Source organism: Coccidioides posadasii, chromosome 3, assembly GCF_018416015.2.
Source record: "Coccidioides posadasii str. Silveira chromosome 3, complete sequence".
Taxonomy (NCBI): Eukaryota; Fungi; Ascomycota; class Eurotiomycetes; order Onygenales; family Onygenaceae; genus Coccidioides; species Coccidioides posadasii.
In genome coordinates this window covers 6,242,726-6,256,762 of record NC_089409.1, presented here as the reverse complement: position 1 = coordinate 6,256,762, position 14,037 = coordinate 6,242,726, and the positions used below count along the sequence as shown (strand labels likewise).

The window sequence follows — 14,037 nt, the reverse complement described above, 5'->3', positions numbered from 1 at the left end:
CTTTTTGCACTCTGCAGTTCGCCCGCTACACACACAGAGAGAGAGAGAGATTTCTTCAGTAGGGATAACTAACACAGTGCCAGATCCCACGTTTCATCTCCATGAGAGACCAAAATCCATGCTTACATATTTCTCAGCTCGGCCTTCAAATTTCTTGATAAATGGCCGCTAATGTTGCTGCCGCCTGGTCGATGCGGATCCTTGCATTTACTGAAAACGAACCTAGCTACTCCGTACACAACTATTTTTTTTGAACCACAACACGAAGACCCGTGCAGCCATCTGCCACGGAGAGTGTCCCATCAGATTTACTTGCTATCATATGCTATCCGGTATTCCCCGTCCGCAGGGATATTGGTCGGAACATAATCCTTCCCAGATCTGACTGCCTCAGCCGCTGCCGCGAATTCCCTGTAGGTGTATTCTTGGCAGTCATGGTCAAAGATCCAAGCGGGGTGCGGAGGCCTCGCCAGATTTGGATCTTTTCGGAATAATTCAAAATCACTTCGATTCATGCCAAATTTCAGCACTGCCAGCCCCCCCTGTTGAATCAGTTGAGCGCGCTTGAATCTAGATTCATCGAGTAAGCTCTTCTGTAGACATACGCCGAGCTTTTAGATTACGAGGAGGGCCACTATACCTGATCTTTTCTGTTACGGACAGCGCAAGGGGAATGTCTTGCTTCCCTGCTAACTCTAGGGCAATTGCAAGTACAGCCGCATCTTCAATGGCTTGTGTGCCTCCTTGGCCACTGGTCGGAAGAGCTGCATGGGCTGCATCACCAATAACGATCATCCTTCGGCGAGGAGAGAGCCAAGATTTCAGGGCTGTTGTCACGACGAGTTTTTGAGAGATGAACCTCCCCTCCGAAACATTCCGGACGACTGACTCGAGCTCATCCCGCATAGCCCAATCACTCATGCATTCGAGAATATGATCTATTGCCTCACTGTTATTTTTAGGAGGGACACTCGCAGCCTCGAACAATGTCAGACTCATTCTAGCGCTGACTGAGGAGGGGTTTTACCTCGTGGCAGGCGTACCAAAAGAGCTCGCCGCCGTCGATCTTAATACCCATGCTGATGTGCATGCGAGGCCCCATCCATCCGTACATGCAATTGCCGTCTTCCATGCCACTGACAATTCGAGTCAGTGAGGGACCCTGGATAGCCGCTTTGCCCTCCAAATATCCTCGAGTGGACACAAAACCTGTCTCCTTGCATTGCATCTCCTGGCCGGTAATTGCGGCTCTGCCTTTGCTGTGAATTCCCTCAGCGCAAATGACACAATCTGCTGCTACCTTTTCCCCATTGACGACAATGCCCGCTTCGTCTTCAGTTTCCCAATACTCTGTGACCGTGGAGCCCATGAACACTTTGATTCCGAGTTTCTGAGCGTAGTCGTACATGGAGAATACGAGCGAGCCACGGTTAAGCGTGTATCCTCTCCCAGCATTGTACCCGTGGAATTTATGTTTCCCGAGATCAAACCCGGTATAATCAAATATATTCATATTGTCCGTTCGGAACTTTAATGGCTTGATCGTTTCATTGAACTCACCGTTATCCCATTTAGATAGGACAGAACACCCGTTCGAGCCAAGACTGATGCCATCCCCTCCTAACGGAGTTAAGCTGCAGTCAGAGCGGCTGCGTAGCTCGTAATTGAGTCAAGAAATCATTGGGGGCCTTACCAACTTTAGTGAGCTCCGGCAGTCTTTCATAGACAACCACATTATGCCCTTTTCTATGACATTCAATTGCAGCACTAGCGCCAGCTATACCGAATCCAACGATGATGACCTTGATTCCGGTTGAGCTGGCTACAGGGTCCTCATGCATAGCCATGGTGGATATGAGAGCAAAGGTGTGCTGGGCGTGTGGGAGAGGGGAGAGTGGGAGAGTACCAAGCTGGTGAGGGTGATAGGACTGCAAAATAATGCGTAGTGAGATGTTTTTTTTATTGAGCCTAGCAAACAGAGGAATCAAGCGACACTTTATAGTTAGTGATAAGATTTTAATATGCTCCTCATAAATTCATGTCGTCAAGAGCTCACCAAGAGGGATCAACAGCAATTGCAGGGTATCGGGCAGATGGTTGTCATCGCGGAAGTGCAAAGAAGGGGAAGTATAGCGTCGGATGCCTGAATCCTACGATCACATTTTGAGAATGGATATCTTTCGGCGGGAGCCAAGGCGTGAGGGATACACTAGTTAGCCGCCAGCGATGCATTAGCTCCTGGTTTCACTCGCTACTTCTTCACGGTTCAACGAGTTAAGATCTCATATCTTTATTTAGGCTGGAGATTATCTGGTCTTCTCGACCGAACTTCTAGGAAAAGCTTATTCCTCTCGCCCTAGTCTATCTATCGATTGCCATTTGACAAGATGAATGCTGTAATTTCCCAAAATGGGGGCTCCTCGAAGACTCAAGGTCCAAGTGGCGGACGTTGAGCGGCGATCGGGTGATCTGCAGCAGCGTAGATCAGCAAATCTCCGGAGTCATTAGCGAAACTTTCCCAACCGGATTATTCAATACCTCAAGCCTCTCAGGCTTGGGTGGCTGGCTGATGTCGAAATTAACCATGCACGGCACAATCTAGACGCCGTGCGTCAGGCCGGCAAAGGTGACGACAGTGTAGGTAGCAGCCGGGAAAAGCCCGGAAACCCATGGCACGACGAAAAATAATTGCATTTATCGACAGCAGCTATTTTCCGCAAATTAGTCAACCGCCACCTCAGGAGTTGTGCAATCGTATTGTCCGGTCAAAATTAAGATTCTGGGTTGTCTTCTAGGCCAAAGTTTATGAAAATCAAAAGTGACAAGTAACTAACTAATAGTCACTCGTTAGTGAGCTGTCAATCAGTCAGCCAGGACCAAGATCCCCATGCACTTTGGAAATTCAGCGACACGCAAAGAGCCACCTAAACAATACTCTCGGCTAACCTTGCTCCTGAAGCCAGGTATTTTATAGAAATGTACTCCGTACTCCGTACTCTGTAGAAAACCCGCTTCGTTACCCCATCCTTCGACGAATTTTCTCTGAGAGAGAGTTTGGGAAGCGGGATCGAGAGAGAAGCAAAACAATAAATGAAATTTCAAGATTAGACATGAGATGATACAACCGGAAAAGATGCAAGAGTCTGATATCGAGTCGTGCCTCTTTCCCAGGTTAAGTATCTTAGGGAGTACACAGAGACCCCGGGGAGTGTACAGCTGTCCGGTGTTTGAGTGTCAAGACATAGGCTCGGAAGCCAATATTCTCCCATATTTGACGACTGCCTGGTCAATACTCCTTGCGAAATATGCCGACACTCCTACGGCGCAATTCGGGGTCTTCCCAGAGGGTGTCACGTCCCAACCGCAGCAGATCATTGAAGAATGGAGCGCCTCCTTCGAGCCCACGCGCTGCGTCCGGGAAGCTGTCCTCCTGCAAAAGGTTCGAGGGTGGCTTTTCCATGACTGCGAATACCGAGGTCGATTCAACAGCTGTGTTATTCACGGATGCTCAACGAGCTGGATTGACCAGTGGGCCGAATCGGTAAGTTGATACCAGTTTCTTTGGAGTCTTTTCCGAAGAGAGGGATGCTCACGCCAGCTACCTTTAGTCGGATCATCCTATCGCGCTGATCCTTCTCGTGGAAACGACGGAAACGCCGCGCGTATCTCTGTACTGCCAATCGTCGCTCTTGGACGAGGGGTTGCTCGGACTTTTAAGATCAGCACTTCAGCATATTCTCCGTTCCCTGTCCGAGAACCCGAAGGGGTCGTTACAAAGCCTCGAATTTACATCGGAAAGCCACCGAAGGCAGATCCATGACTGGAACGAATCAGTCCCAAAAGAAGCTGTAGATGAGTGTATACATCACTTGATACAGAGACAATGCTTCGATCAACCGGCTGCGGAGGCCATATGTGCCTGGGACGGGTCCCTGACATACGCTGAGCTGGATGATCTTTCGTCCAGCGTCATGCATGTCCTCCATGGCTACTCCATCGGCCCAGAAGCTATCGTGCCGCTTCTTTTCGAAAAATCCAAATGGACTGCAGTCTCGATGTTTGGTGTCCTGAAGGCTGGAGCAGCATTCGTCCTGCTCGACCCTGCGCATCCCGACGAGCGACTCCAAGTCATTTGTCAGGACGTCGGGGCAAATGTCATTCTTACATCCACGTTGTACAAACAGACTTCCTCGGGTCTGGCAGACACCGTGATTGTAGTGCCCGATATCGCCGACATAAGTGGACCGGAAGATACCGCGACCGTTATTAGACGGGAGAAAAAAACCTCGAGCACCTCGAGGAATGCGGCATATGTCTCGTATACTTCGGGATCAACAGGGAAACCCAAAGGAATTGTGATTGAACATGCTTCAATGTGCACGAATGCCCTATCGAGCTCAGAAGCTCAAAACCTCACCGGCTCATCACGGGTGCTGCAGTTTGCATCCTATGCATTCGATGTGAGCATCCATGAGACTCTCGTGCCTCTCATGCTCGGAGGCTGTGTTTGTATACCATCGGATTCACAACGAGTCAACAACCTCCAAGAGGCGATTATAGAGCTGTGTGTCAACTGGATGGAGCTCACGCCTTCAGTTGCTCGCCTTTTAACTCCAGAAGAGATTCCAGCCGTGAAGACGATGGTGGTTGGAGGTGAGTCCATGCCGCCTGCCGAGATTGCTCGGTGGGCTGCTCGCATGAGGCTGGTGATTGCGTATGGCCCAGCAGAATGTACGGTGGTTTCAACGGTCCAAGCTCATGTCGCCGTAGATGGGGATCCGTTGAATATCGGCCGTGGGTATGGAGGGACAACATGGGTCGTGGAGGCAGAAAATCATAACAAGCTGGTGCCCATCGGGGCGGCTGGAGAACTCCTGATCGGAGGACCGATCGTTGGTAGAGAGTATCTGAATCGTCCGCAACAGACCACGGACGCGTTTGTCGCAAGCCCACCATGGATGACCAGTAAAGGCGAGAGCTCGCGAGTCTATAAGACTGGAGACTTGGTGCGGCAACTAGCAGACGGCACACTGGTGTATCTGGGGCGGAAGGACACCCAGGTCAAGCTCCGAGGACAACGAATTGAACTTGGAGAGATCGAACACTTTGCTCGGGACATATTTCCTGGAGCGGCGGTTGCCGTCGAGATGGGGAAACTGTATCATGGACGCCCTGCTTTAGTCCTGTTCGTTGAATGGGAGCCATTCAAGGACGGAACCATACAAGGATCTGATGATGGCTCCTTGCCATTTTGCAAGCCCAACCACTTATTTGAAATCAATATTCCGAAGGTAAAGGCCAGACTAGACGGTGCTTTCCCTCGATATATGGTTCCCGAGTTACTTATTCCTTTGCGAGCAATGCCACTGTCCCAGACGACCAAGGTTGACCGAAAGTCGTTGCGTAGCATGATTTCAAAGCTGACAAAGAACGACCTGCAAGCATATCGGCTCACTTCAAACCACAGCGGTCGATTGGGCATGGAGTTTATTCGACTTATTGCCCACGTGTTAGCTCTATCCCCGGCTGAAATCCTGGAGGACGACGATTTCTTTCATTTGGGAGGCGATTCAATCTCTGCTATCAAGTTGGCTAAAGAAACTCAAAAAATCCCTGGGCTCATGTTAACGGTGACTGACATCTTTCAGACACCTGTCATCTCCCAGCTGTGTCAAAAAGCACAAAAAGAACGAATTGCATCCCCTACAGCTAGCATTCCCTTCGGCGTGTTGCGGTTTTCTTTGGTAGACTCGGCAAATGCGGAGTCGCTCAAGCAGCTAGCAGCTGATCAATGTGGGGTCCCTCCCTACCAGCTCGAGGACATCTACCCGTGCTCCCCTCTTCAGGAACGCCTCATGGCCCGGACGGCTCGTCAGCCGGGCGCCTTTCAGGCTCGATTTACCTTCCGCATGCCTACAAATATTGATTGGAATAGGCTGCGATGCGCTTGGGGCGTGGTTGCGGATTCTTTTGCTATCCTACGCACCCGGATCATCAATGCAGGGCAGCTCCAATCAACCCATAGCATCCTCCAAGCCGTGGTGCGTGGTCAGGATATCGAATGGCTGGAGACAGAACAAACCAACCGCCATGGCGACAGCAGGTGGGAGAGACTTATGTCCTTCGGCACACCTCTGATCTATTTGGTGGCTTGTCGTGACAGCTCCAACCCAACACTGACGCTAGTGATGCATCATGCATTATTTGACTGGTGGTCATACAACCAAATTCTCGACGCTGTCAAAAATGCATACCTGGGACAATATGTCGACCTGAAATATTTTTCGCCCTTTATCAAGTACATAGCTGACTTGAGCAAGCGTGAGGCCAGAGAGTTCTGGAAACAGGAATTCAGCGGTCTTCAGGAAGCTCCATTCTTAGCCCACCGTTCTGCAAGCACTGCTTCTCAAGCATTCAAGTGGACACAAAGAGATATCCATCTACGTCTGTCCAACCAAAGGGGGGCGACAACATCATCGATGATCCGATTGGCATGGGCCATGGTAGTGTGTCAGCACACAAGCTCTCTTGACGCGGTATTTGGTGTGACCGTGATGGGCCGCAGCATTGACGGAGCCGCCGATATAACCGGTCCGACTATCGCTACGCATCCAGTACGGATACGGCTCCAGGAGAACCTTGAAATCAACGAGGCACTAAAGCGTATGCAGGATCATCGCACTGCATTGATTCCATTCGAACAAACGGGGATACAGGAGATCCAACAAGCAAGTCCCGAGGCAGCCATGGCTTGCGAATTCCAAAGTCTGCTTGTTGTGCAACCTCAATCCGAAAAGGGTACACAGATGGAGCTCTCTTCGCCTCTACTTTGGGAATTGGAGAATGACACTTCCTGGAAACAGCAGTCCTACGCCAATTTCAGTACACAGATTCTGAACGTGATATGCGAGCCAGAAGCGGATAAACTAACAGTGAATGCATTTTTCGATGATACCGTGCTCTCCCAGAAACAGGTCCAGTCCATGCTGGAGTGCATGGAGCATTTCCTAGGCACTATCGTCCATAACCCTATAGAAAGAATAGGGAGCATCCTGGGCGAAAAGTGCGAACCCGAAAGAGCGCCCGACGTTTTCCAGGAGCGAAAGTCACTCGCGAAGATTGAACTGACAGCCCGCACTTACCTTGGAGACCGGTTCCAGGTTGTCGCAGAATGGATTACACCCAAAGGAATGCGCACTTCGAAGCTGGTTTTGTTTGTCGGCGTCCCTGATGTTGAAATTGCAACCGTAGATACATTGATTTTAACGAGACTCGAAGCACACATCCATGCTCAATTGTCCCAGCTGATGATTCACCTACGAAACGGCTCCCTAGGAAGCCTAGTGCCTGCCTGCTGCATTCCAATTCGGCTCCAGTCTGTGCCATCGGAATCCATTGTTCTATTAGGGCGTGCTTTTTGGCAAGAAGCTGCGTCCAAGTTGACGTGGAGCGCACTGAGGGCATGGGAGAAAGCTGGCCGAGTCCATGCCCATAAATCCCTTACGTCTACCGAGGCGAAACTGCAGGGCGCCTTAGCATCTGTTTTGCGGTTGGAGCCTGACGACATTGGCATTCACGATGATTTCGTTACCCTTGGGTGTGATTCACTCATCGCGATGCAGTTCGCCGCAATGTGCATTCGGGACAGCATGACCGTGAGTGTCTCAGACATTTTTCACGCCAATTCAGTGGCCCGCCTCGCCCTGAAAGTCGGTAGTACAGTCCCAGCTGTGGCATTGGTACCAGATAGTTTCTCGGCAGTGCAGTCGATGTATGGCGATCTCCGCCTATTTGAGCGCGACATGAAAGGATTTGATGAAATATCGAACGTTACACAGGTCATTGATGCTTTCCCATGCACTTCGACCCACTTGGGATTGCTCCCACAGGATTCCTACCTGCAGGCACATACAATCTGGGAACTCACAGGCTTGGGTGATATGATCGACCCATTTCGTCTTGCCGGGGCTTGGCGTCGACTTGTAGACCACCATTCGATACTTAGGACCGTCCTTCTCCAGAGCAAATCGAGTCCGTCTAAGATATTCCAGGTTGTGTTGGGTGACGCTCCCGTCGATGTCGACATCGTGAGGGGCGTGGAAGATGAGAACATCTGGCCCGTTGTCAGGAAGCCATTTTTATCCAGCTGTGGCAGGGATGAGTTGCCACTGAAATTCACCGTGTATCAAACAACCACAGGCCGAGTCTTCTGCAAGCTCGAGGGTAGACATGCCTTCCTGGATGCCACGTCCGTATCGATCATCCTGCAGGAACTTGGGCCTGCGTACAATGGCACGGTGCCGCCTGCTCCAGAAGCCTTGTACCAACTATGGGCCTCCTATTTGCACGAGTGGGGCGGGGACAGTTCTCACTTGAAGTTCTGGAGGCGGTATCTCGCCGGGATCAGGCCCTGCATTTTCGACCCACGTCAGCAGGTAAATGGGATCAACGGCGTGAATGGCAGCTCGCGATCCGGAAGGGAGCTCCGAGTGCACACCACGGCCCTTGCGCAAGCTGGTGCGCTGCGCAAATACTGCGATAAGGTTGGGTTCAACATGACCAACGTCATCCAAGTAGCCTGGGCACTCTTGCTCAGGAAGCTTACCGGCTTGGACGATGTCTGTTTTGGGACGCTGGTTTCTGGCCGAGACGCTCCGGTTCCCAACGTCAGCAGCATTATCGGACCCCTCTTCAACCTCCTTGTATGTCGGTTTTCAATGGTTGAAAACAAGCCTCTTCGCCGCATCCTCGAGGACAATGAGCTTGCCATTCGAGAGAGGTTGAGGCACCAGCACTGCTCTTTAAAAGAGGTGACGATGGCATGCTCCGATGGACACAGCCCGTTGTTTAACACATGCTTGTCGGTCGAGCAGCCCCTATCCAGCAAGGCAGGGATCTGCTTCAGGGAAGTTGAAACACATGAGGAGACAGAGGTAGACTAATAGGCCCCCTCCCTGCTGCCCCCCAACCCCTTTCCCGAGCAATTGGAGCGTGAATGGTGTGTGCTAACACGGTGAGGTTCGCAGTACGACTTGATCGTAACCGCTATAGTGTCTCCAGATACCATCAGCGCCCAGATCACATACTGGGACACTTTTCTCAGTGAGAGAGAGGTTTCCGGGATCGCCCAAGGGCTCCAGCAGTCCATCGAAAGGATCGTCTCCTCTCCGGAGTCGACGTGGTAGATGATAACTGGTGTGAAATGATGATGATGATGATGATGATTGACGATGAGCGAGTCTGGAGAAGGGTGAAGTTGACTCTTAAAGCGGTTGCAGACGAGGGACTGTCCGTTTAAGGCAGGCGAGAGGGGGGCCAGGGAGTCGGATTTCGGATTATCATTCAGCCGTAGCGAACCGGCCACCATCCCTGATACAGTTAGTGCATTTCAGAAGTGGGGACCGGAAACAGGTACAGTACAAACATACAGTACTCCGTACAGAGTCCATCCATTCGTACGGAATACTTCAAGGTACTTCAAGGTACGTGAAAGGTACTTCAGAGGTACATCAGACCGTACGTATGTACAGTACACACTCTCGCAGTCATGGAGTACATTTGGGTTAGGTAATATGTATTTTGCTGGCGGGATTGGTAAAGAGTTTCGGTGGGATAGTTTACTTTTTGGAGTAAAAACAATATATATATTTATTCATTCTGTCTCCCGTTTTCCAGAGGAAGAAGGTAATATATACTACGTATATTATGTACGGAGCCGTAGGGATTCCTGGACGGAAGAAGCTCCAGGCTAGTGCGGTCGGGACGAGAGATCACTCGTCGGCCAGCGGTTAGGTCGAGCGCCAGCCTGAGATAGCGTCAACGCCCCCGGATCATAGAAAAATAGCCCCCCTGCCAAACCCCAAGTGCGTCGGCATGAACCCAAGGACAGTCGCTTGATTTTCTTCCAACGCGCCCTCCTCCATCAACCAGCGACATTGTCGGTTATAATCGTCGTCTTCATGCTGCTGTCTCTTCCGTCGCCTAGATCACCCCGTGCCACCCGTCCGAGTCAACCTCGCTCAGGTCCAAACAACGCCCATCACATCCCCGATCGCTCGCCGTCCTCCCCTTTTTCCGCGTGCCCCGTCCTGCATGGAACTTCCACATACCCGTCGCAATAGAATCGTGAGCTTCCCCAAGCAGCAGAATTCATGGTTGACCTGCGTTTGTCGAAAAACACATGCCGCCACCCAGGTTCAAGGCCGAGTCGCAGCTTCAAAAAGAAAAGGTGCGTTCTACCAAATTCCGTCCTGGCCGCCTCCACCCCTGATATTTCTTTCTCTTCCTCCGCTTTCGCAGGGATGAACGCGTGGGTTTTGATCTCTGACACCGCCTCTTCCTGATTTTGCAAACCAAATGATGATGATGATGATGATTGCTTTCCAAATTCCGCTTGGCCGGGGCGCTGACACTTCTCTCTCCTTTCCATCCACAGCTGGTAAATTCGTACAATGAGCTTTTAGAGTGAGTTATATAGTTACCCACCCCCGTCGTGCTCCATCCTGCGGCCCAAAAGCAGCGATTCATGTTTATAGCGCGCGCGCCTTCTAGACCAACACCTAACGCGCTGTCAGGGAATTTTCGTCAAGAGATTTACGCAATGTCGGCAATTACAGCCTCGGAAAGCTCATTGGAAAAGGCTCGTTCGGCAAAGTCTACCTCGCGTCCCATAAGCTCACAAATGGCTCCAAGGTTGGGCGCTCCCTTCCCGGAAAATACTCTGAATGCAAGTTAATTTGGGGCTTTTTTTTTTACGTACAGGTCGTGCTCAAATCGTCAAGTCGAGACGATGCCAATCTGGCTCGCGAGATCCACCACCACCGTCAATTCATCCATCCCCATATAGCCCGCCTCTATGAAGTGGTCGTTACGGAGAAACTGGTCTGGCTGGTTTTGGAATACTGCCCAGGTGCGTGCGCACCAAGACCCGCATGCAGTGATTCCGCACGGATACTGATTCTATCCTTTTCTTTTATAGGGGATGAGCTCTACAACTACCTCCTCCGCAATGGACCCATGCCGATTGAGAAAGTGCAGAAGATATTTACACAGCTTGTCGGGGCGGTGGCATACGTACATAGTAAATCATGCGTCCACCGAGATCTGAAGCTGGAAAATATTCTGTTGGATAAACATGAAAACGTGAAGCTTTGCGATTTCGGTTTCACCAGGGAATACGAGGGCAAGGCTAGCTATCTGCAGACATTTTGTGGCACAATTTGCTATAGCGCTCCAGAGATGTTAAAAGGCGAAAAGTATGCGGGAGAAAAAGTCGATGTTTGGAGTTTGGGGATCATCCTGTTCGCCCTGATCTCAGGCGAGCTGCCGTTTGACGAAGATGATGACCAGGCGACCAAAAAAAGGATTCTTTCGGAGGACCCCAAGTACAATGCGCGATTCTCCGAAGATGCAAAATCATTGATCAACCTTCTCTTATCGAAAAGACCACTTATCCGGCCCACCCTCAGCGACATACTAGCGCATCCGTTCCTGGCAGAGCATGCTCCCCAGCAGCAAGCCATCCTGAAGCTATCCCGTCCGCCAGCTTTTTCAACCGCTCTGGAGAAGACGACATTAGAACGAATGAGGAGCGCGGGGGTCAATACGGACCAAGTCATAGAAAATGTCCTGGCACAACGTTGCGATGCCCTTGCTGGATGGTGGGCTCTCCTGATAGAAAAAGAAGAGAGAAAGGAGAAGAGAAGAGAAAGGAAGCGGCGGGAACGGGAAGCTGAAGCCAAGAACCTCCGTCGCCTGAGCGCGGCCAGCAGCCGCCTAGAACGCATCTCTGCGGCCCTTGTCGAGGTTGACGAGGAGAACCACAGTTCAGAGCCACCTCGAAGCAGAGGGAGAGCAAACCGGCGAAGCCTCCCAACTCGTGAGTATTCCACCAAATCCCTTTTCCCTTTTCTTTGCCCATTTTTTTTCTTTTCTTTTTTCTTTTCTTTTTGGACAACAAAGCTTATCCTAGTCTAGCCCAGCTTCTGATCCCCGATCTCCCGAAACTACCTGAAGGAGGTATCGCTGTGTCCCCTTGTGAATCTATTCCTCCTCCCCCAATTGAGAAAGATGGCTCCGTTCGTTCTCTTAGCTCTTCGCGCACTCGACCGATCCCTCCTCCAAAAGAGAGACGTGTTTCCCGAGGCAGTACGCTTCATCTCAGTGCATCACAGCCCGAGTTAATGCGTCCTCATGGGATACTAAAACGGCCTGGTACGCGCCGCCGACAATATCCTATCCTAAGTCAACTGGCCTCCCTCAAGCACTGGCTTGTGGAATCTACAAAGCGGGCCAAGTCACCCCACCCAAAGGGCTTCGGTCATTCCAGCGTTTCTCTCAAGTTTCTTTCTGATAGGAGCGGCCCAGGCAAGAATAAAAATGCATCAAAACAACAAATAGCAACCCCTACGGCTAGCTCGAATTTCAGCCAAACCCAGCACACTCCCCAGACAAAGCGATCATCGAATGCCAGCAGTTTGGCACCGAGCAATGCTTCATACCCGGGAGCCGTTCGCCCCCTCTCGATCACTCAGCCTCCACGACCGCTTAATAGCAGCTCCTCACGTCATCGTAACTCTTTGTCTCCCGCACCACTGACTCCACGCAATTCCTATCGCCGCTCGTCAGCCGGACTACGAGGACGGAAATCGACATCTTCATCTGTTTCTTCTATTCGCACGATCCACCACGCACACTCGCACTCCAAAACTTCGTCTATTTCTTCGAATAGTATCGACACCGCTTCTACCCCAACAGGCTCGTCAATCAAAGCGCTAGGCATCTCCCGCTCCCCGCATACTTCAATCAAAGTATTGCCCACCACCCCCAGTGCATCCACCCGTTTCCCGCATAACATTCGGCTGGTTCGCGGATCTCACAACGCTGGCGCCGGTCATCTCCACAGTGCTTTCAATGAATCTGCTCCTGCACCTATTATGTCTTCTCCCTCCTCGGGCCTTGTATTTGCGCGACGAAAACGGTCTGCCTTTAAAGGGCCAACACTTAATACTGCTAACCTCATGGCATCAGGTGGTGCAGGAACTCCTCTCCTGCCACGGAGGAGAGAAGCACTCTTTGATGCGCCTTCCGCCGAGGCACCTGCGCTAGGTCCTCGAAAAAGCCAAATCATTGAAGAGGAAGAAGAGTTATTCGAGGGTCATAATTTTGAAGATGAAGAAGTTGAGGAGGTCGAAGGCTTTAGCCCTGTCGATGAGAAGAGCCCGACTTTTATCCAAGGACGGACATCTCTCGATATACTGGCTTCCCAACCCATCGCCGCTTCAAGTACAGATGCTCTCACCAATAATCCATCGGCGTTGAGCCCCGTTGACCGCAGCACAAAGTCGCCAGAGCCGCAGCTCCTCCCTGCGGCGGAAATTGAAGAGCCATCGCAGTATCCTCCTTTCCACCCCTCTGGTGCGCAGTCCGATTCCGAACCCATACGGCCTCCACGGTCATCTTCTCTTCGCGAGCACAACAAGCCCGGCTCTACGGGCAGTAATGCGGCCCTTGAGCGCTTTGAGAGCGCCGAAAAGCCGGATGTTGTGCAGGAGGAGCGAGGGACCGAGTCTTTGAGTCCTAAACAAACCTGATCTATGTACGATACATGACCAGGGTCTTTTGACTATGAGTAGTATGCCTGTTGTTCTGTATTTAGTCTTATTCCCTTTGGTGTTTTGTTGTTTTCTAACCTTTTGTTTTGGGTACTCTCTGGTGGGACATGGGTGTTTTCTACCTACGGTTTTCTCTCAAATCTCAGCATCACTTGTAGTGCATCTTGATTTTCTTTTCTACCTTTTGCTTTCGTGTGCTCCTGTTTTATTCACCTATACACTTCTTAGGATATCAACTTTGGGATGGGAATGCTTTATATCCAGAACAGCTTATGTTTATTTCTGTCTGGGGATTGTGTTCTCTTTTTCGTTTCTGATTTATTGATGATTATATATTAGACCTAGTCTCTCCCCCCTTCAGCCCTTTTATATCCCATGTTTTGCCATCATTACCTCGTTTTAGATCCCGAGCTTCTTTCGATAA

At 50.9% G+C, this 14,037-nt stretch overlaps 4 protein-coding genes across 4 annotated transcripts; 2 read left to right on the top strand and 2 right to left on the bottom strand.

Annotated features, from left to right (window-relative positions):
• Positions 1-308: 308 nt before the first annotated feature.
• On the bottom strand, positions 309-1,965 carry D8B26_006943 (uncharacterized protein; the record flags this gene model as incomplete). Its single annotated transcript, XM_066125340.1, has 4 exons — positions 1,694-1,965; positions 1,028-1,620; positions 641-978; positions 309-570 (listed from the first exon to the last, which is right to left on the bottom strand). Exons 1-4 carry the CDS (start codon positions 1,845-1,847, stop codon positions 309-311), a joined length of 1,347 nt encoding a protein of 448 aa, XP_065981422.1. The 5' UTR covers positions 1,848-1,965.
• Positions 1,966-3,164: 1,199 nt separating this feature from the next.
• On the top strand, positions 3,165-9,436 carry D8B26_006941 (NRPS-like protein biosynthetic cluster). Its single transcript, XM_003066856.2, has 2 exons — positions 3,165-8,933; positions 9,027-9,436. Exons 1-2 carry the CDS (start codon positions 3,972-3,974, stop codon positions 9,183-9,185), a joined length of 5,121 nt encoding a protein of 1,706 aa, XP_003066902.2. The 5' UTR covers positions 3,165-3,971; the 3' UTR covers positions 9,186-9,436.
• Positions 3,287-3,460, bottom strand: D8B26_006942 (uncharacterized protein; the record flags this gene model as incomplete). Its single annotated transcript, XM_066125339.1, has 1 exon — positions 3,287-3,460. The coding sequence occupies one exon, from the start codon at positions 3,458-3,460 to the stop codon at positions 3,287-3,289; it is 174 nt and encodes a 57-aa protein (XP_065981421.1).
• Positions 9,437-9,939: 503 nt separating the features above from the next.
• D8B26_006940 (uncharacterized protein) lies at positions 9,940-13,592 on the top strand (the record flags this gene model as incomplete). Its single annotated transcript, XM_066125338.1, has 6 exons — positions 9,940-10,228; positions 10,436-10,464; positions 10,575-10,692; positions 10,762-10,909; positions 10,979-11,878; positions 11,977-13,592. The coding sequence occupies exons 1-6, from the start codon at positions 10,181-10,183 to the stop codon at positions 13,590-13,592; spliced, it is 2,859 nt and encodes a 952-aa protein (XP_065981420.1). The 5' UTR covers positions 9,940-10,180.
• Positions 13,593-14,037: the final 445 nt, after the last annotated feature.